The sequence below is a fragment of the Hypomesus transpacificus genome, chromosome 14 (assembly GCF_021917145.1).
Source record: "Hypomesus transpacificus isolate Combined female chromosome 14, fHypTra1, whole genome shotgun sequence".
Lineage (NCBI taxonomy): Eukaryota > Metazoa > Chordata > Actinopteri > Osmeriformes > Osmeridae > Hypomesus > Hypomesus transpacificus.
Window position 1 is genome coordinate 10,529,925 of NC_061073.1, and position 18,781 is coordinate 10,548,705.

Genomic DNA, 18,781 nt, shown 5'->3' on the forward strand with positions numbered 1-18,781 from the left:
CTCAGACGACTTTCATTCAGGTGTAGCTGCAGGCAGTCTTACATGCATACATGCAAATCAGTCATACAATCACAGCCTGAGGAGAGAGGTCCGGTCTGAATTTCACCAGAGCAGCATTTATTTTCTTTTTATTTCTAAAATATAAGACATTATGTCACAGGTTTGTTTCCATACAAAACAACCATTTTATATTGTCCGAGGCGATGCCCCGTAGTACACCTGGAGCAGAACTACACTAGGTGGCGGCAGTGAGTACCAAGCGGTGGTGGCGTGGCTTTCTATCGTTGAATAAGGAGAGGAAGACAAGGTTGAAATGTTTGGAGGCAAAATAGCTCCAGCTCACTCTGTAGCCTACTGCTGGAATGTTAAAATACTGTATATAAATGGAGACAAAAGTTGTCTCTGTCGTTGTGAATGCAGTTCCCCCATATGGACATGTTATTGCGCATGAAAAATGGAAAGGCTCTGTTCTCGTGCAGAGTTTGAAGGGTAAGGAAAATAACGATGCGCTCAGTAACAGTATCAGATGGTAAGAATTGAATTGGTATGAATTGAAAGAGATTGGTAGTTCTGAGTTTAGTTGTACTGTAGTTATCTACTTTCGTAGACAGTAGACCTCAGACATGAGAGAAAGCACTTAATTGCTTTCGTTGTAGCGCTCTATGTGATTCGGTTGCTATAATTCTGAACGTTTTCTGTGAACCGCTTCTTTTCACAGTCCTATACTATGTAGTTAGTTAGTTTTCAATGTAAACGACGAGGCTCGCAAACAGGACACAACCATAGTATTTCTCAATTGATCGTGGCTACAATTTTTTATTCAAGGAAGTGTGAAAACTACTTTTGAGAAAGAACTGAGCGTTGTGGACTTCCACCTGTCCAAAAACAATTGCATCCTGTACGTTTCTGAGACTGACGTTGTAGCCGGAAACAGTTACAAAAGAAAGTTGGTTCGCTTCAGAAATGTAAGTTTATTTCAAGTCTTTTTCACTTGGTAAGATTTCCATATGCAACGACTTTTTCTTGTGAGTGTACCCCTTTCTGTTGAAGGCTAACAGTAGTCTGAAGGGGATAGTCTTGGTGGAGAAGACTATACTGAGCGAGCAGTACTTTGCTGCCATACAGAAGTTTGTGGTGATTGAGTTGGGCCTGATACTGTTACCTGTTACCAACCAGGTGGAGGCATCCCAACTCCTGACTCAGATGGTAAGAAATATACATGATTAAAGCCACGTCATGTCTCAACCTTTTACCGGAAAAAAGTTAAGGGGCGGATAATCCATGTACTTAGAAAACTTGTCGTTTGTGGTGTCTGTTTTCTGCAGGCAGTTGGGGAAAGTAAGGAGAACCCATTCTGGCGGAGGAGTGTGTCTTACCTGTTGGACCCCCTGGTCATGTCTCTGGTGCAGCAGATACCTGGAGTAGGGAAGGTCAGAGCCATGTCCCTGCTTCAGCACTTTTCCAGTATCCAGCAGCTGTGCAACGCTGGCATCCATGAACTGGATCCAATAGTGGGCCAGGCTGCAGCCCAGCACGTGCACAGCTTCTTCCACCAGCAGGCCTGACATCACAGCGGATCACTAGTTACATATGTCAATAAACTCTTGTACAAGAACCTGTTTTTTGTATGTGATCAAGCTAGAAGTGCAAGTGGTGAATTTAATATACATTTTAACTTGTCTTTTGACTGTGTTTACATGATAATCTTTGTGTTGTTCTGGACTGTGGGCATGGAGGGAAAGACATTTAAAAAAAAAAGCAGAGGCCTGACCACTAGATTGGGTAGAAGATGATGTTTACTCGTGCCTCTCACTGTGGACTTGCGTAGTCCGGAACAGTCTGGACTCAACCTGTGAGTTTCATTACAACTGACAGTGAAAACAGACCAGAAACCAGAAGGAGAATCGATGTGCTGCTGTCACACTGAGTTCTATAAAACCCATTCCATTAGCAAGGGAATGGCTTCACTCTCAATGAATGAGCACTTTCCTGGCAGCCTGCTGAAAGCCCTGTTTCCTAACCACTCAGTCACCACCGCCTTTTATACCCGGCTGTGTCATGTGACCCGGCTGTGCCATGTGACCTGGCTGGAGGGAGTTCTGCCTGGCAGGAAGTTCACTGGGACATTCCAGTCCCTCTCCGACCAGCACAACAGGCGGTGCCATTGGCATGCTGCTGGCTTAACCAGGAATTGACTACTCTGACTCCACAGGGGCAGTTGAAGCTAATGGAATCTTCCTCCTCCTCTCCCCCTCTACTTTGCTCATTGAGACAAATCGGGAGCTTCTGAATTGACCGGATGGGTACCAGGGCGCTGCTTGGAGTGCCCTTGTGTTGATGTTTTGCACGTGTTGTTCTCGTGTCAGCAGCAAGACTGTTTTGTCGGTTTATCCCTACATTTTACCCCTTGCGAAGATGTGTACTTTTGCTTTTCACCTTGAGCCAGGCAACAGAGAGATCCTTGATAAATCCCCCCCCCCCCCTCTCTCTGTCTCTCCCCCCCCTCTCTCTCTCTGTCTCTCTCTCCCTCTCTCCACCTTCTCACCCAGAGCTGGTCCTCCGGTGATGTATTGGTTTTCTGCTCGGCTTCCTCCTTTAAGAGTTGCACACTGCTGGCAGTGTTTGGCTTTACTTCCTGCACACAAAACAGCTCCCGGTTTTACTGGCCTTCTAACAGGATCAGCTGAATCCAGGCCCTTTATTGTGCAGCTGAATCCAGGCCCTTTATTGTGCAGCTTGTGGCGTTCGAGAGAGAGAAAGCCCCTGATGGGGACCGCTCAACTTGACTTCTTAAATTCCACACTGAGGTTCTTTAGAGGGGAAGGGAAGCATGAAGGCTTTGGGATGCAGGCACGGAGCTCTCTTTGGTGTCCCTCTGAACAGTTCAAAAGTGGGTTCTCACCAGGAGACGAAAGAGGTGCATCAATATAACATGACTGAGGCTTATTTTAGATGCCTGAGGGGGAGGAAATGAAAGAAGCTTTGTGAATAAATGCGATATTTAACGCGTCCATATACTTTATATTAGTTATATTTCGAAACTTTATTTTAATGCAACGAATTTGGGAACATTTTGAATTTGACCCATGCTGGCATGTCCATTAGAATTTAGAATGTATTCAATTGTCGATAACTTGGGTAGGCTTGTTTAAAAACGAGACTCTGTTAAGCATAGCGTGACTCCCTTTACGTAAAGTATGCTACTTTTCTGCTTGAAAGTTAGCCGATCCTTTAAAAGTAGGCTACTTTTCTGCTTGAAAGTTAGCCGATCCTTTATTGGTTTAAATTGAGAACTCCAGAGTTCAGAGCAAACGTGTCATCCTTAATATCCATCTAACCACATGGTTTCATTATGAGGGAAATGGAAATAACAGGCCTTTTAACAGGTTCCTGGTAGTGTCACGTCGAAAAGTCCGTCGATGCTCAAGTTGTTGATGGCACGAGAGTGGGGTAGTTAGCATTCTACCCTGGACAGCGACAAATTGTTGCGCATGCGCACCCTATTGAATGTGCATCAATACTGTATGCGAGTTCAAGAGAGGAACTCGAAAAAGCTTTTGATATGGTCGTGGACATGGATGGGGAAAAGCGGAAAAGAAGTCCTTGCTCACGGGAAGAGCCGGTGACCGTAAAGAAGACCGTGAAAGATGGGAAAAAGAAGTGTGCCGATATCCCTGAGAGAGTGACACTAAAAAAAGAAATAGGACTTCTAAGCGCGTGCACTATCATCATAGGTAAGATTAGAATACTTGTGTTGCATTTGAGAATAAATTATGGGGTTGATGTTTCAGTGCTGAAAGCGCAGTTGTATGTATGAAACTTAACTTGGGTAGCCTCTTGTTCTTCAGGAAAAGTATAGGCTAATACTGTTTTATCACAATGGGCCCCAAGTTCCTTTTTAAGGTTTATAGTCATTTATTATACTATTAAAGTTGATGTTCATGTTCAATGTCAACCTTTTAGAAAGATAGGCGTACCTGTTCCAGGCAGATAGAGGGAGGGGGGGGGGGGGCGGCTGGCATTTTGCAGAGAGAATGATGTAGGCTATCATGTCTACCTTAATGCTTACGTGGCCAAAATATATGAAGTCAAGGACCACATTGATTGTCAAGCAGAACAGAATTATTTGCTGGAGCAGAAGAAAAGGCAGTGAGAGCTTTAAGAAATCGAAGCACACAGGTCTCACTGAGCAGTGTGGTGGTTGAAGGTTATAATGGATATGGAAGCATCACTGCTGTCACTAAAACTTTCACAGCGGAGGCCTCGTGGAAATGAATTCAGGCCAGCATACATTTTTTTTTGACATCCTATCGTATCGGTTAGAATACATATTGAATAAAACCGGGTGAATTATGTGGTGATCCCAGTTACTGACTTCTGTATACTCTGCGGCCCCAGGCCTCTGAGTGAGAAATGAACACATACTGTGACGAGACAAACAGGACGAGACAAACAGGACAAGACTAACAGGACGATACTCCGACAAGAACGTATATTTTACTCGCACGTCCTCCTTTGTTGTCTAGGCTACTAACCGCGTAGCCTAAAACAAGAGATGAACTACTGAATTAAATCCTCCCGGTGCTGCGCCTCAGTTTGACAGTCCAGAGTAAATCATTTATGTCCAGTTATGTAATCAAGGTCTGTGCCACTTGGCTGCCTCTTGCTAAGCCGCTCTTAGCGATGGACCTTGAATACACTGGGATACACGGCTCGCGCACGGACACGCTCATTAGAACCCTGATCAGGGTTGAGAAGTGTGATTGAAGGGTATTCGGTTTGAGGCTCTTCCTCAATAAGAAAATATGTATTTTTTAGATACTCTGGATTTAATTTAACACAGTTTTCCTGTTCTACTGGTATCCTGGGTGAAAGAATGGAGTATGTTTTCACATTAGAAAAGGTGTAACTATGCAACATAAAACACGATACCATGATACCCACTATCCTGACATCCGTCACAAATGTTTCATGATAAATCGTATTTACCTGTAACAGTTACAGTTAGTAGTTAGTTACACATTAAAAGTAGACTAGCAGGACTTGTCTTTCTTTCAGTAATTAGTGGCAAACAACTTAAATTTGAGCCGTAGTGAAATCCCTTTTTCCCCAGGGAACATTATCGGGTCTGGAATCTTCATCTCTCCCAAGGGAGTCCTAGAGCACTCGGGTTCCGTGGGCCTGGCTCTGATCGTGTGGGTGCTAGGAGGGGGAATAGCAGCGCTGGGCTCCCTCTGCTACGCAGAGCTGGGAGTCACCATCCCCAAGTCGGGAGGGGACTACTCCTACGTCACTGAGATTTTCGGGGGCCTGGTTGGGTGAGTGGCGCATCTCCTCTCAACATACTGTACCTACTGGGAGGTCAGCTAAACAGACGGGCACACACGTCATACTGCATTGATTAGTGTGATGCACACGCAAAAAAAAGCTTTTGTAAGCCTGGCTCGCAGATTTTTATAATGTATTTATAAATGTTGTGAATCAGGATTTTCTTTCTAATCTTCACTAGTTTCCTCCTGCTGTGGAGTGCTGTCCTCATCATGTACCCCACTACCCTGGCTGTCATCGCCCTGACCTTCTCCAACTACATTCTGCAGCCTGTGTTCCCCAACTGTGCCCCCCCATACATGGCAACACGCATGCTGTCGACCACCTGTCTGTGTGAGTGGGATCACAATCGCACGGCTCTGGAGCCTGGGCCTAGCCTTAACCCTACCCAGGCCTACCCAGGGGCCTAGCACCAACCCTACCCAGGCCTAGCCCCAACCCTACCCAGGCCTACCCATGGCCACGCCCCGGCTCTAGACGGATTTGGTGAACAGAACATCTGAACAGATGTAGACAATGTTGTGTTTCTGTTTGCCAGCAAATATAAGGTTTACATTGAGGGTTAGGTCTGCAAGACAGTTTGAGTGCTTGAGAAGTTTCGCCCGGTATCACTTGAAACATTTCTCTTACGTAACGGTTGCCTACTAGCTTTGTAGAACTAAAAGTTTAAGACAGCTGTTGTAAAAAATACATGCTGTGTCAGATGAAAAATAGAGAAGGGTAACAGGAACAGACAGGAAGTGGTTGAGGCACAATAGCACAGATCTATAATGAATGTCATCTCTTGGAGATGATCGCAAAAGAGAAATTATATCATCGTTAAGGCCACCAAAAGAATCACTCACAACATCCTAAACAAGTGGCAGAATATACACTTTCAGCAGCATGATGAAGCCACAGTTGATTTAATTCTTGTTTTGGGTGGGTTCTGCTTAGACAGGGCTGTTATGAGATCCTTAAGTGTCCTTGCTGAATCACATGACACCATGCCCTTAAAGTACCTGCACCAAACACTGCTGAGGGAGGACATTACACAAAAACCTCATTAGGTTCTCAGCGAGCATGCGGTCGTGAACAAGTCAACGAAGGGGTGGCCCCTTGAGTGCAAACCCCTGGCTTTGGAGAACGTGATCCCTGGCTTTCAGGGACTGTTATTTGCACTTGTTTTCAGGGCTAGATGCCAACCATCTGGGTGAAAAACGTGAGCTCTCTCTCCCGGCCTCTTCAGGGACCTGCCTGCCTGTCCTCCTCCTCCGTTTTTGTTCTCTTCCATCGGAAGCGGTTTGTTTTGGAGGGACTGACAGCACTCCTTTGTGTGTGAGAACCAGGCCACCATGAGAGTGAAGAGGGAGCCTGTGACAGTGATGGACGAGGTGAAACGATTGAGCCAAACCCCCTTTTGCTCCACCATTTCCCACATTCTTGTCTGACATGCCAACTTACGCCCCGGGCCCAGGCAGGACCAGGAGCCTGGAGCCCGCTGCCCAGCCATGTGTCCGGGCTGACTGACTGAGAACAGGCTCAATTCACCATGATTGGCATGAAGGATTCGTAATGCCACTCGCGTTTCTTAAAACATAGAAGCGCCCAGCTTAAATTCACGTTGAGACCTCTGAACTATAAAGCTCGTTCAGTTTTTCATACACCTGAAACACGTCCCATCCTCTCCTTCTGAGCTCTCCTCTCGTGGATGTTTGACTGGGTGTGCTCTCTGTGGATGTCTGACTGGGTGTGCTCTCTGTGGATGTTTGACTGGGTGTGCTCTCTTTGGATGTTTGACTGGGTGTGCTCTCTTTGGATGTCTGACTGGGTGTGCTCTCTGTGGATGTCTGACTGGGTGTGCTCTCTGTGGATGTTTGACTGGGTGTGCTCTCTGTGGATGTCTGACTGGGTGTGCTCTCTGTGGATGTCTGACTGGGTGTGCTCTCTTTGGATGTTTGACTGGGTGTGCTCTCTGTGGATGTCTGACTGGGTGTGCTCTTTGTGGATGTCTGACTGGGTGTGCTTCCATCTCCTCTGCAGTGTTCCTGACGTGGGTGAACTGCTCCAGTGTGCGCCTGGCCACCAGGATTCAGGATGTCTTCACTGTGGGGAAGCTTATGGCCCTGGGACTCATCATAGTGGTGGGCCTGGTCCAGATCTTCAAGGGTAAGATTCCCACCCGGCCTACCCGTGCTCTGGACAGTTCTTACACTAGTAGAGAACAACACTGATGTTCTTTGAAACAGAAAGTTGCCATAGCACAGAACTGAATGTATCTTTGCTTCGGTTTTACATTGTACTTAATTTATCTTACATTTATTGTTATTCTATGAGGCACTGGTGTTAGCATTTGGCAATTACTCCTTTATAAACTTTAAATGTAATACTCAATTGTTTTTATTCTTATGTTCTTATGTAACTTTTGAGCAGTCTCTGGCACAAGAACTTCCTTTGGGATTAATACAGTTCTATCTTATCTTGTCTTACTGGTAAAAAATACTACAATAATAAAACCAAATAATAATAAATGTACACCCAAAAATATTGATAGTGAACTATGCGTGTGTCACCCTTCTAGTGAACTTGTACCCCTGTAGGTAATTTTGAGGGACTGACACCTCAGGTTGCGTTTGAGTTTGAAAAGATGCCCTCGGTTGGGCAGATCGCCCTGGCCTTCCTACAGGCCTCGTTTGCCTTCAGTGGATGGAACTTCCTGAACTATGTGACAGAGGAAGTGGTTGAACCACGACGGTGAGCTTTTGGTTTATCTGGATGTGTTCATTTTATCCCGTATTACATTGTCCAATTTGACTGTGAATGCATGGCAAATGTATGGTGTGGTTACTGCAAAATACGCTGTTTATATGATTGAAGGGATCAGTTGACTTTTGTCAGCATGACCTTTTCTGTGTTCGTCATTTGTAACGGGGGTTGTTGTGGACCTTATCAGGAATCTACCTCGTGCCATATACATCTCCATCCCATTGGTTACCTGTGTTTACACCCTCACCAACATCGCCTACTTCTCCTCCATGTCACCTGAGGAGCTGCTTTCCTCCAACGCTGTGGCCGTGGTGAGTAACCACAGCTTCACCACGTGGCCGAGCACAGCGTTCTGGAATGGTCCCCTTTCAATGGCCTTCGTGATACAGCATAGTCGTACATCTGAGGAGTCCCCTTGTTGTTAGTAATCATTCACTGTAGCAATTCATCTGTTCAGACACAGTGTCGTCACGCATTCAACCAACGCTTCATTCATGTGCCACCAACGTGTTGTGGTTTAATGATTGTGTTCCACGTTTGCCGCGGTCAGATAGTTGTTAAAGCAACTTTGGGTTTGCAGACGTTTGGGGAGAAGCTCCTGGGAATGTTCTCTGTCATCATGCCCATCTCTGTAGCTCTTTCTACCTTTGGTGGCATCAATGGATACCTCTTCACATCATCAAGGTAATCTGCCCTCATAAGATCAAAGGCAATACTACACGTAGGGCTACTTTTGTATCTCCATTCAACCTCCCTTGACTGGTTTGATCAACATTGAGATATTGAATATTTTTTGTGAGACATTTAACAAGAGGAGTCATGTGTTTTTATTTGGGCATTCCAGATTGTGTTTCTCTGGGGCGAGAGAGGGGCACCTACCCAGCTTGCTGGCCATGATCCACTTCAAACACTGCACCCCCATTCCTGCACTCCTCGTCTGTGTAAGCACAATCATCTCGTCATTTTAATAACACTCTTTGCGAAATATAGCTATTTTGTTATGACTGACTACAGTGAATTAGTTAACTTCAGTAACTGGTGCTTTTCAGTGTGCCACATGGTACAGACATATCCCAGAAGCCTTTGCAGCAGATTTAAAACGTTTCTTCTCTTATTTTTTTGTTAGTGCACGGCCACCATTGTGATCCTGTGCATTGGCGAGACTCACAACCTGATCAACTATGTATCTTTTATCAACTACCTCTCCTATGGAGTCACCATCGCTGGCCTGCTCTACTACAGATGGAAGAAGCCTAAACTATACAGACCCATCAAGGTAAGCCACGCAGAATTGCTTCCGGGACTTGATCATCCATCATTTACACCTGATTTACAGGATAAAGATACGTTTGTATGGCCTGCAGATCTGGAGTAGAACTGGAAACAATCTGTGGTCGTCTTTGAGAAGGGAATGTTGTCTCCATCTTACACATAGCGTGATAGCGTCAGCTGGAATACTCAATGGAACGTAGACTGTCCCCATGTCTGATCCTCCAACATGTCTGACCTTCCAGGTGAACCTGCTGGTCCCTGTCTGTTACCTCCTCTTCTGGGCCTTGCTGTTGGGCTTCAGCCTGTACTCTGAGCCACTGGTCTGTGGGGTGGGTCTGGTCATCATGCTCACCGGGGTGCCCGTCTACTTCCTCGGGGTCCACTGGAAAGAGAAGCCAAAGTGTATCTATGATTTGATTGGTGAGTATTCTAGCATCGTCCTTAAAAAGACTGCACAAACTTGTTGGTTTACATTGCTATAGAATAACTCTAAACAACATCCAATGGGGCGTTAAATCTACTTTGTTCTTGCTCAAGTACTGTCATTCAGGTACACTTACGGTTGTGCGATTCAAAACCAACACAGGCTCTTTATATCCCTGCAGAGTCAGCGACTCATCTGGGGCAGAGACTGTGTTTCGTGGTTTTCCCCCAGATTGATCCTATCGATATCAGCCCATCCCCAGAATGGACTGACAAATCTTCAGTCAAGAGCAGTATGTCTGGGAATTCTTAAGCTCTTTTACCGTTTTTTTGTTTTTGCTTATTTCCCGTCACTGTATGATGACAGACTTGTTCCGGTTACTGGAACTTCTTGTCTGATCTTTAATCATCTGAAACTCATATCCATTTTCTTACAACTGAGTGGAATTGCCTGAGTTTTTATGCATGGGCCACTTGCACTTTTTTCCTTCTCTTTTATACTAAGTCATCAAGTACAACAAGCTAATGCCAACAGTATCACCTTCTGAAATGGACATCATCCCAACGAACTATCTAAGGCCCTTCGCTGTAAACTTTTCAATGTTGGAATGGAAGTGTCTCGGTTTGAATTGACCTGATGTTGACTGTTTTATCGTGCCTTAAAGGAGAACATTCTAGACGACTAGATTGCCTGTATTAGCTGGATGCTTTTAGGAAGAACCTGCTTTGTTTGTTTCCTGTGAGAATTTGAAAAGCAACATGGTCTTCCATTTTCTGCTTCTTGCCGATGTTTGTTTGCAACAGGACATCCTCTAATATTCTAAATAATGATGATTAGAGCCAGGAAGGGTTGAAGACTAAATTAAGCCTTTGACGTGAGCTACTCATCAGAGTTCATTCATCATCTTATTAACCAGCAGCCTGATAACACAAAGCTGTGTTTTCATCTTGTCATACTGTTAAGTTATTCTGTAAAGAGAAGCACAATCACATCTCCAATTTCTAACATTGATACAAGGAAGATAATATACTTAGAAATTATTGCTTCACCCTAAAGATGCTTGTTTCCCAAACTAAGATTCAAATATCAAGTTTGATTACTCACACTCTTTGTATTTTCTACCACAATTAAACAGAGCACATAACACCAATAATCACATGAATACTATAAACGTTGTTTTAGCCATCGTAGAGGTTCCAAAAATCATGGTCAAGCTGTTTTCTAGATAGTTTTAAGGTATTTCAAATAATGAATGAAGAGTAATCATTCACATGATTTAATATTAGTCATGCCCAGCCCACAGGGAAAAAAATCTTGTTTTTTCATCTTCACATGACCACGCCCATGACTGTTAAACCTACATAAATATTTGTTAAAATACATTGATTATGTTTCTATTACTAATAAGCATAATGATAACGTGTGTGTTTCTAGAAGTACACAAGATGTGTAACACAACTGAAAAGATCATTCAAGGGACTTGTAGGTGTGTAGCTTCTCAATCCATGACAAGTTCTCAGTCCAACAGCTGCCATACCATTAAGCCTGTCAGGAAAAACACAGTGCTAAAGCATTAATCACACTGAACATCTAGTACTTTCTTTTTCTTTGTCTTGAAATAAAGAGCTTTTACTCTTTACGTTATTTGTAAAGCATCTGGTGTTTACAAAGGGACTTGGGATGTTGACTGAAATGTCTTTAGAGCACGTTTTGTAAATGAGAAAGTAACTAATAATAGTACAATAAATTAAGTTTATACCCAGATAACGGTGTCTTTTCATCAACTTTTAACAACAGTCTTCAGGTAACTTTGGTTAGCAGGTTCTCATACGCCTGGGACACACTGGCTGCGAAGCGCCCGGAAACTCAGCCTTTCTCCTTTCTGCGCCCGTGTTCAAACTGCACCAGCCACACAGGCTACGATCAACTCGCACTGCAGCGATCGTTTCGGCAGCTGGTCGAATTTTTTCGGAGAAATTCTTAGACTAAACTTTTGCTTTTTATAGTCATTGGTCCCAGAGACTCTCGTCTGGCCAATGACCTGATTGAGTCCTACTGTTGTATTGAAAGACAATTGGACTGCCCTGAACTATCCCTTCCCTCCCCCCCACTCCCCACCAACTCAGTGACGACACTCTCCATTCAGGAGAGTGAAGTTAACAGACCTTTCAAGAGGCAGAACCCACGAAAAGCAGCTGGGCCGTACGCTGTCTCCCCTGCCACCGTCAAGAACTGTGCAGACCAGCTGTCTCCAGTGTTCACCTACATCTTTAACACCTCCCTGGAGACAAGCCAAGTCCTCCACCATCATCCCTGTGCCCAAAAAGCCAAGGCCAACAGGAATTAATGACTACAGACCCGTCGCTCTGACCTCTGTGGTAATTTGCATCACAGACTTTCTGTCTGACAGGAAGCAGTGCGTTAAGCTGGGAACACAAGTCTCTGACTCCCGGTCTATCAGCACCGGATCACCTCAGGGCTGCGTCCTTTCTCCTCTGCTCTTCTCCCTGTACACCAACAGCTGCACCTCCAGTCATCCGTCCGTCAAACTCCTGAAGTTTGTGGACGACACCACCCTCATTGGGCTCATCTCTGGTGGAGACGAGTCTCATTATAGGTGGGAAGTGGCCAACCTGGTGACCTGGTGCAGCCAGAACAACCTAGAGCTCAATGCTCTTAAGACAGTGGAGATGGTTGTGGACTTCAGGAAGAACCCAGCCCCACTCACCCCTATCATCCTGTGTGACTCCCCAGTCAACACTGTGGAGTCCTTCCGCTTCCTGGGCACCATCCTCTCCCAGGACCTCAAGTGGGAACTGAACATCGGCTCCCTCATCAAGAAAGCACAACAGAGGATGTACTTCCTTTGGCAGCTGAAGAAATTCAACCTGCCAAAGACAATGATGGTGCACTTCTACTCAGCCATCATTGAGTCTATCCTCACCTCCTCCATCACCATCTGGTACGCTGCTGCCACTGCCAAGGACAAGAGCAGGCTGCAGCGTATCATCCGCACTGCTGAGAAGGTGATTGGCTGCAATCTGCCTACCCTCGAGGACCTGCACACCTCGAGGACCCTGAGGCGAGCGAGAAAGATTGTGGCTGACTCCTCCCACCCTGGACACCCCCTGTTTCAGTCACTCCCCTCCGGCAGAAGGCTGCGGTCCATCAGGACCAATACCTCATGCCACAAAAACAGTTTCTTCCCTTCCACTGTTGGCTTCTTTAACAAGGCTAACGGTTCACACTGACTTTTTATGACAAAATGTCCTTTTAAACACATTGCTTTTGCACTGCATCACACAATTTAATCTTGTACAATTTGTATTTTTTTTTATATTTTTTTTTTTATATTGTAAAAACTTTGCATTTATATTGTATTGTACATTTAACTTTAATTCTAATTCCACTTAGTTATTGCTAGTTATGTAACCTTAAAAATAGTTTGTCCTCATATTTAATTTAAGATTCCTATATGTTTAACGTAAGCACCTTCCTACCAACGCAAATTCCTTGTCTCTGCAAACTTTCATGGCGAACAAAACCCATTCTGATTCTGAGGCTTTACTGCACAAACTTCACCGCAAAACTGATCGGCGCGAGAGACATCAGATGACGTAGTGTCTTAAACAGGAAGTGCAGTAAACGCGTGTCTGTTTCTCAAACAGCAAATGGAGACATATTTGTTTACCGATACCGGTAAGATTTATTTTATAAATATATACACTCACTAAGTAATTTCAAAATACACCCATGGCTTGTACCTAGTTGTATCGAATCAAGCTAGCTTTGTATTTGGTGCACAAATGGGCTCAAGTTACAACTTCTGATATGTTACTTAATTGTTTCTCAATTTGTGTGTTTCATGTTTTCTCTCCGTCACTTCAGTCACACAACGATAACATAATGACCTCGAACGCAGTTGGAAGGCTGAGTTTCCGCAACATAGCAGCACTCGCGCCGATGGTACGTGTGGGTACCCTACCCATGAGACTGCTGGCTCTGGACTTGGGTGCAGACATTGTGTACAGTGAGGTAAGCAAAACAGATGTGGTTGAAATAACTGCGTGCAAAAACATATCAGAAGTTTCTAAATTAAACCGAGTCTTTCCAAATAAAAATCTCAGAATGATTTGGTACCTTGTTTTGCAGGAGCTGATCGATATTAAAATGGCACAATGTGAAAGGGTGGTGAATGGTAAGGGTCTTTTTGACATCACTGTCACTGCAACAACGGATTTTTGTCTTGTGTACCAACGTTTGGTGTATACCTGACAGAGGTGTTGGAGACGGTGGATTTCGTTGCCCCAGATGAGAAAATCATGTTCAGGACCTGCGGGAAAGAAAAGGACAGAGTTGTATTTCAAATGGTAAATATGACCCAATATGTCCTTAGAGGTGCCAATTTTGCACCAAAAACCTAATATAAATAAAGTCCGATTTGATTTGTTACTATGACATGTTTTGATGTAACCAAATGATTTATGTCTAATAATGACACATGTATCATGCGTCCAGGGAACCGCTAACCCAGAAAGAGCGCTGCGGGTGGCACAGCTTGTGTAAGTTCTCACTTATGTAGCTCTATTCTTCTCAAGTAAAAAAAAAAAAAAAAATATATACATATTTTTTTTACTATACCCATTGAATTGACACAACCGTACACCTGAGACATTCTGCTGCTATGCCCTCCTCTTTTTTAAACTATGCCTGTTTCTCTCTCATACGTAGAGAGAATGATGTGGCCGCAATCGATGTGAACATGGGCTGTCCAAAGGAATACTCCACTAAGGTGAGCCTGGACTCGTTCTAGGAAGCCGGGGGGGGGGGGGGGGCGGGAGGGGGGGGGAGGGACACGACATGCAGCGCAGCCCTGGGCTGGATTCAAACCCCTCGCCGTGGCGGTAATGCCTCAGTCTACATGGTACACTCCCTCCACAGTCTACATGGTACACTCCCTCCTCAGTCTGCATGGTACACTCCCTCCTCAGTCTGCATGGTACACTCCCTCCTCAGTCTGCATGGTACACTCCCTCCTCAGTCTGCATGGTACACTCCCTCCTCAGTCTGCATGGTACACTCCCTCCTCAGTCTGCATGGTACACTCCCTCCTCAGTCTACATGGTACACTCCCTCCTCAGTCTGCATGGTACACTCCCTCCTCAGTCTGCATGGTACACTCCCTCCTCAGTCTGCATGGTACACTCCCTCCTCAGTCTGCATGGTACACTCCCTCCTCAGTCTACATGGTACACTCCCTCCCCTGTTGTGACCTGAATATGTTTCTCCGGCAGGGTGGGATGGGAGCAGCTCTCCTCTCTGATCCTGACAAAATCGAGGCAGTAAGGTTCTCCTCCTCCTTAAGATATCATGTACAGTATGTGGGTTGAGATCTCATTGCTGGATGACAGGAATAGGTACATTTATTGTTCAAATTCAAATGTAGTTATTCTGTTTCTGTAGATTCTCACTACACTCGTCAAAGGAGTTTCTAAACCAGTGACGTGCAAAATCAGAATCTTACCCACAGTGAGTTGAATGTACTTCTTCTGGAATGTTAGTCGTCTCACTTCAGCCTGATGTTTGTGCATGTTTTCATTCAATTCATTGATTGTTGTTTTAGCTGGAGGACACCGTAGACCTGGCCAGGAGGATAGAGAAGACTGGTGTAGCCGCCATCGCTGTGCACGGCAGGTAAGGCTATCAGGTTGTTTATTATTTATAATGTTTTTGTGTATTTGAATACAGATTATTATAATATACCGTGTTCTTATTTTGTCGTTGTCTCCAATTCAGGTTAAAGGAGGAGCGGCCGAGTCATCCTGTTCACTGTGACTACATCCAGGCAGTGGCTCAGGCCCTGACCATCCCTGTCATTGCCAAGCAAGTTGCCCTCTTACCCACATTCTTCATTAACATCCTCATGTGTTTTATCCCTTTGACAGTTATTATTTTAATTTTTTTACAATCCTATCAGAATTCTCCATGATGCATTCCACAACCATAAACGTTCCCGTCGTGCGATAAGTGTTTCTGTGGTTGACATTGTGCAGTGGAGGCTCCCTGGATTTGGTGAAGACCTACGATGACATCGAGCTGTTCCGGAGCGCGGCCGGCGCCTCGTCGGTGATGCTGGCTCGGGCCGCCATGTGGAACCCCTCCGTGTTCCGCCGTCAGGGGCTGCTGGCTGTGGAACAGGTCATCCAAGATTACATCAAATATGTGAGTATCACCTCTGCCTCCACACTCGACAGCCACAATTCAATAAAGCCTTGCTATGTGCCGGAAAGTAACTGACACAAGCCTGGCTTTTTGGGTAAACTTGCTTCATGAAACAGGCCCCTGGAGAACAGGAGACACTGACTCCTCTCTGTTTGTCGGCCGTACGCTATGATAACCATGCCTCTCTGTTTGTAGGCCGTACGCTATGATAACCATACCTCTCTGTTTGTAGGCCGTACGCTATGATAACCATGCCTCTCTGTTTGTAGGCCGTACGCCATGATAACCATGCCTCTCTGTTTGTAGGCCGTACGCTATGATAACCATGCCTCTCTGTTTGTAGGCCGTACGCTATGATAACCATGCCTTCAACACCAAGTACTGCATCTGTCAGATGCTCAGGGACGGGGTGGAGTCTCCGGCGGGGAAGCGACTCCACTCTGCCCAGACCAACGCAGAGATCAGGTACGCATCACCCTCCCTATGATTTCACACCGGGGAAAACATGCTCCATCGCTGAGGATTCTGGGACATGGAGTTCTGTCTCTCACAAAAGTTTTTTTTAATGGCTGGAACGCATACACCTCATGTTTTATTTGACAGATGTTGTGAAGTATGTGCATGCACAAACATCAGATGTGTTTTCCAGTGAGATCTTTGGGCTAAAGGAATGCTATGAGAAGACTCAGGCAGAACTACAGGTCAGGAGAGAGGCCGTTAAGACGAACCTCAACCCCCCTGAGCTCTCAGTTACAGTCGGGGACGTCACCATGATGCCTGTCAAATTTGAAAGGTTTGCCCCCCCCTGACCCAGTTGTAATTGTTTCAACAAATGTGTCTTCTTGACCTCTTGGCTGAAGATACTTGTATGACTTTCCTGACGTGTGTGTAATTTGTTTGTATTGTGTTTTGTGGTGTGTGTGTGTGTGTAATGTGTTTGTGGTGTGTGTGTGGTGTGTGTGTATTGTGTGTGTGTGTGTGTGTGTGTATTGTGTGTGTGTGTGTATTGTGATTGTGTGTGTGTCAGGAGGGAGTACCCGGCAGAGGTCAGCCCTAAGATGTATCTTCTGGAATGGAGCCGTCAGCAGAAACTGGAGCAGCCAAGATATGACACAGTAAGAGAATAGAGGAAGGAAGGCAGGCTGGGAGGAGGGAGATGTGGGGTGAGGGGTGGAGGATGGGGGTACAAGGGGTGGCGTATAGGGGGTGAGTGACGGATGGGGGTGGCGAGGCATCGTCTGGTGGGGGGGTATGATATTAAAACAGGATTTCTCATTGCTGTTGTGCTGTTCTGTGCCAGTATAACAAACGTATGTTGTTATGAGAAAAAGACTTACTGATGTTTCCATCAGGCACAGCGCACTCAAGACCGGGCTTTCCAGTCCACTGTCACCATGGCAGCAAGAAGATACAGGTCCACGTTGTGGTAAGTCTGGCACACATGACTGGAACAGAGCCCGTTTGAAGGGAATACTTTACTGTGATCAGGAAAACGGTGCATCCCGGAGCATATCCTGAAGTGCTGACCGTATTAGATGGTTCCATTGGCTTAGTGCAGCTCAATGACGACAAATGTGTTTATACGTTTATTTCTTGCGCACCGCCCATCCAAACAAGTTCACCCTCTATGCTGCACTTAGTTCTCTAGATAATTGAGCCACAGACACAGATTCCTGCCAGATAAATACAATTCAGTGGAAGAGCAGTCAACTGCATATCAAGCATATTTGCCCCCTTAGATAAACCGCCTGCTAAATGAACACTTATTTATTACAACATTATATAAAAATTGTTGGGTCAGTGCAAAGCTATACTCTCTCCCCAACTCAGGGAGAAGTCGAAGAAGTACGCGGAGCAGGCGGCGGCGGTGGTGTGTCTGCGAGTGCTGGGCTTGCCGGAGGGCCGCGTGGGCGAGGAGGACCAGGGCCTGGTGGGCAAGAGGAAGAGAGAGAGGAGCCCCCCCGACCAGGATGCTGCTGAGGAGCCGGGGGGGCAGAAGAAACACCTGTCTGTTCACCTCACACCACAGGTGTCTAAAAGAGGTGCTGCCGTGGTTACTAACGGTGCACGCCTCCAGTCCGACGGGCCGTGATGGACGCCCTGCAGCGTGTTATTACCGTGTTGTGAGCGATCAGAAGCTCACAGAAACAGTGTGCTCCATCTCTGTGGAACGCTGGCTGGTGTCGGCTGTTGGATGAGATTGATAGAGGTCTTTTCTGTCAGAGGTATTCTATAATCTACGGATATAACTTGTCATCAAAATTACTGGATGAGTTATTCAGCTGTATTTTTGTTTTCAGGCAATGAGGGTGGGCAGATATGTTTTATTCCAACGTTCCACATTTGATTTTTATTTGGATGTAAGTGACGAATTTGAAAGTTTAGTATAAGACTTTTGAAATCGTATACTGTTTAAACAAAGTGACACCTCGTTTTGTGTACTATATTTCCTGTTATTGCCATTATTTGTGAGTATGAGATTTTCAACCAGAAGAGGGCAGTGAAGGGGAGATGTGTATATACACAAATGTTTAATTTATAACTTTTTAATTATGAATTTATCTTTAATGAGGCCTTACAAAAGAAAGAAAACGTATGTGTTCTTTCCAAACCTGTACAATTTCGCAATTGTTTGGAAACACATATATCATTGTAAGTTGCAAAGTAAAATAACATACTTGTGGGTTTAATTCATTTCGAATAAATTAAGTTATGCAAACTAGAAATGTGTCACATGTTTTCTTTTGATATGATTTCATTTGCGGAGGATTCTAACACCATACTGTACTC

At 45.1% G+C, this 18,781-nt stretch overlaps 3 protein-coding genes across 3 annotated transcripts; all 3 read left to right on the forward strand.

Moving 5' to 3' along the window:
• Positions 1-272: 272 nt before the first annotated feature.
• On the forward strand, positions 273-3,190 carry faap24 (FA core complex associated protein 24). Its single transcript, XM_047034967.1, has 4 exons — positions 273-489; positions 826-965; positions 1,051-1,206; positions 1,326-3,190. Exons 1-4 carry the CDS (start codon positions 384-386, stop codon positions 1,563-1,565), a joined length of 642 nt encoding a protein of 213 aa, XP_046890923.1. The 5' UTR covers positions 273-383; the 3' UTR covers positions 1,566-3,190.
• Positions 3,191-3,195: 5 nt separating this feature from the next.
• Positions 3,196-11,463, forward strand: slc7a10b (solute carrier family 7 member 10b). Its single transcript, XM_047034968.1, has 11 exons — positions 3,196-3,734; positions 5,114-5,318; positions 5,510-5,661; positions 7,351-7,476; positions 7,908-8,061; positions 8,261-8,384; positions 8,654-8,757; positions 8,918-9,014; positions 9,200-9,349; positions 9,588-9,765; positions 9,951-11,463. Exons 1-11 carry the CDS (start codon positions 3,563-3,565, stop codon positions 10,079-10,081), a joined length of 1,593 nt encoding a protein of 530 aa, XP_046890924.1. The 5' UTR covers positions 3,196-3,562; the 3' UTR covers positions 10,082-11,463.
• A 1,923-nt stretch (positions 11,464-13,386) lies between these two features.
• On the forward strand, positions 13,387-18,705 carry dus2 (dihydrouridine synthase 2). Its single transcript, XM_047033676.1, has 16 exons — positions 13,387-13,468; positions 13,658-13,804; positions 13,922-13,967; positions 14,048-14,139; positions 14,288-14,331; positions 14,501-14,561; positions 15,064-15,111; positions 15,233-15,298; positions 15,393-15,463; positions 15,566-15,652; positions 15,823-15,991; positions 16,335-16,456; positions 16,641-16,784; positions 17,019-17,106; positions 17,344-17,417; positions 17,822-18,705. The coding sequence occupies exons 2-16, from the start codon at positions 13,676-13,678 to the stop codon at positions 18,081-18,083; spliced, it is 1,503 nt and encodes a 500-aa protein (XP_046889632.1). The 5' UTR covers positions 13,387-13,468; positions 13,658-13,675; the 3' UTR covers positions 18,084-18,705.
• Positions 18,706-18,781: the final 76 nt, after the last annotated feature.

Excerpts from the sequence above, each read along its gene's own strand:
- faap24 (XM_047034967.1), top strand. The coding sequence starts at position 384 with ATGGAGACAAAAGTTGTCTCTGTCGTTGTGAATGCAGTTCCCCCATAT. Across the intron at positions 966-1,050 it reads AGTTGGTTCGCTTCAGAAAT|GCTAACAGTAGTCTGAAGGG; the intron begins GTAAGTTTATTT and ends TTTCTGTTGAAG. Across the intron at positions 1,207-1,325 it reads CCCAACTCCTGACTCAGATG|GCAGTTGGGGAAAGTAAGGA; the intron begins GTAAGAAATATA and ends TGTTTTCTGCAG.
- slc7a10b (XM_047034968.1), top strand. The coding sequence starts at position 3,563 with ATGGTCGTGGACATGGATGGGGAAAAGCGGAAAAGAAGTCCTTGCTCA. Across the intron at positions 8,062-8,260 it reads GAAGTGGTTGAACCACGACG|GAATCTACCTCGTGCCATAT; the intron begins GTGAGCTTTTGG and ends GGACCTTATCAG. Across the intron at positions 8,758-8,917 it reads TACCTCTTCACATCATCAAG|ATTGTGTTTCTCTGGGGCGA; the intron begins GTAATCTGCCCT and ends TGGGCATTCCAG.
- dus2 (XM_047033676.1), top strand. The coding sequence starts at position 13,676 with ATGACCTCGAACGCAGTTGGAAGGCTGAGTTTCCGCAACATAGCAGCA. Across the intron at positions 14,332-14,500 it reads CTGCGGGTGGCACAGCTTGT|AGAGAATGATGTGGCCGCAA; the intron begins GTAAGTTCTCAC and ends TCTCATACGTAG. Across the intron at positions 15,464-15,565 it reads GCCATCGCTGTGCACGGCAG|GTTAAAGGAGGAGCGGCCGA; the intron begins GTAAGGCTATCA and ends TCTCCAATTCAG.